This window comes from Enhydra lutris, unplaced genomic scaffold, assembly GCF_002288905.1.
Source record: "Enhydra lutris kenyoni isolate GAN:26980312 unplaced genomic scaffold, ASM228890v2 scaffoldscaffold1, whole genome shotgun sequence".
Classification (NCBI taxonomy): domain Eukaryota; kingdom Metazoa; phylum Chordata; class Mammalia; order Carnivora; family Mustelidae; genus Enhydra; species Enhydra lutris.
This window is the reverse complement of record NW_019154085.1, coordinates 39,740,368-39,742,194: the sequence shown is the minus strand read 5'-3', so window position 1 is coordinate 39,742,194 and position 1,827 is coordinate 39,740,368. Positions and strand designations below refer to the sequence as shown.

General features: G+C 59.0%; 1 protein-coding gene across 1 annotated transcript; it reads right to left on the bottom strand.

The window, feature by feature from the left end:
- Positions 1-218: 218 nt before the first annotated feature.
- LOC111142080 (testis expressed 44) lies at positions 219-1,361 on the bottom strand. Its single transcript, XM_022495069.1, has one exon. It carries the CDS (start codon positions 1,359-1,361, stop codon positions 219-221), a length of 1,143 nt encoding a protein of 380 aa, XP_022350777.1.
- Positions 1,362-1,827: the final 466 nt, after the last annotated feature.

Here is a 1,827-nt window from a genome sequence, read left to right as displayed (position 1 = left end):
CTTCAGCGCCCACCCCCCTCCCACCCCAACCCAACAGGACAACCCGAGAAGCCCTCAGGGGTCACCTTTCTGCACTTAGAAAATAAACGCTCGCCAGTGCTTTATTGCCCAATCTGGGGAGAACCCGCCAGGGCAGGGGTGGGTGAAGGAGCAGGAACGAGGAGGCCGGGGTTCTCAGGGGCTGCTGAGCCAGTCCTTTGGGGCTCCTTGCGTGAGGTCTAGTCAGAGTTTGGACTGGAGTGACTGGGAAGGAAGTGAGTGGTCAGGAACCGCATGGCCGAGCGCATGTGCTCTAGGGTCCTCTGCTCCACCCTCCCCAGCATGAGGGTGACAGAGCGCAGGGCCAGGCTGGGTCCTGCCATCAGCCCAGAGGAGAAGGTTCTCCCCAGGATGCTGGAGACAGAGCGCAGACTGGGCCCAGTGCTGTGTAGCAGGTCAGTCACGGAGCTGTGGCCAGAGGCCAGGAGAGCCGTGGCCATGCCCACAGTGGCCTCAGACCACACTAGGACGTCCGCCAGGGAGCTGATGGACCCCTCACCTCCGCCCAGCAAACTGGTCATGGAGCGCATGTAGGGGTTCTCCTCGCTGGCCATGTAAAGCCTGGGGTCTAGGGACATCCTGCCCAGGGCCACCCCTTGGGGGCCGGGTGAGGGTGGGGCGCTGCCTCCTGGGGAAGGAGGCAACTGCAGAGCCTGCAGGTCTTCTGAGCTGTCCTCCAGATCCCCCTCAGTCACTGCCTGGGACCCAGCTCCTGGCAAAGCTTCAGTGTCAACGCTCAAGGCCTCCAGACCATCAGGTCCCTCCTCAACGGTGTCAGTGGTGCTGGTGGCCTGACTGCCATGCGGGTAGTCCATGTCTGCTGTGTTCACGATGGGCTGAGCATCCACAGTCCCGGGAAACTGTACCTCAGCCCCTGGGGCGACTGGAGCTAATTCTTGTTCTCCGCTGGGGACACCTGCCATTTGTGGGGTCTCTTCTTCCATCAGGGAGTCCCGTTGGGAGCTCTGAAGACTCTGAGTTACACTCAAATCTTGCCTCAGGTCATCACATGCTGGGTCCTGGGGGCCCGTGGACACTGGCAGACTGCTTGAGGCTTCCCTGGGCTCCTGGCTGTGTGTTCCAGCAGCTTCAGGCTTGTCCTCGTCCCCAGATGCTGATGTGGGTTTGGAGGTCAACGACTTAATGGAGGCCCGATCTACGTCATGCTGTTCAGGGGACGCTCCAGCACCGTCAGCCACAGGGGCCTCTGCAGGGAGGGGGACCTGATTTGCAGACCCCTCTGTGAGGCTGTCTGTGGATCTGCCGTCGCCATGTGTGGGGATGCCGGCAACTCTGGCCTCTTCTGAGGGTCTGCTGGTCATCTAGGCCCTCCGTCACTTGTGCTGTTGAGGGAGTGACCACGGCCCAGCTCTCCTTGTTTGGGTAGTGAGGTCACAGGGGGCTGTAGGCAGCTGGTGATGTCATAGGTAGCTGCACAGCAAGGGTCCTGAGCCTCTGAGTGGCTGCCCCAGTGGGCTGGGTCCACAGGACACTTTATTTACTTATTTATTACAAAGTTCATTTATTTGTGTGTGAGAGAGAGAGAGCGAGTACCAGCATGGGGGAGAAGGAGAAGGAACCTTCCTGCTGAGCAGGGAGCATAATGTGGAGCTCAATCCTAGGACCCTCCAATCATGATCTGAGCTGAAGGCAGACGCTGAACCGACTGAGCCACCCAGGGGCCTCATGGGACAATTTTTTTTTAAAAGATTCTATTTATTTATTTGAGAGAGAGACAGTGAGAGAGATCATGAGCGAGGAGAAGGTCAGAGAGAGAAGCAGACTCCC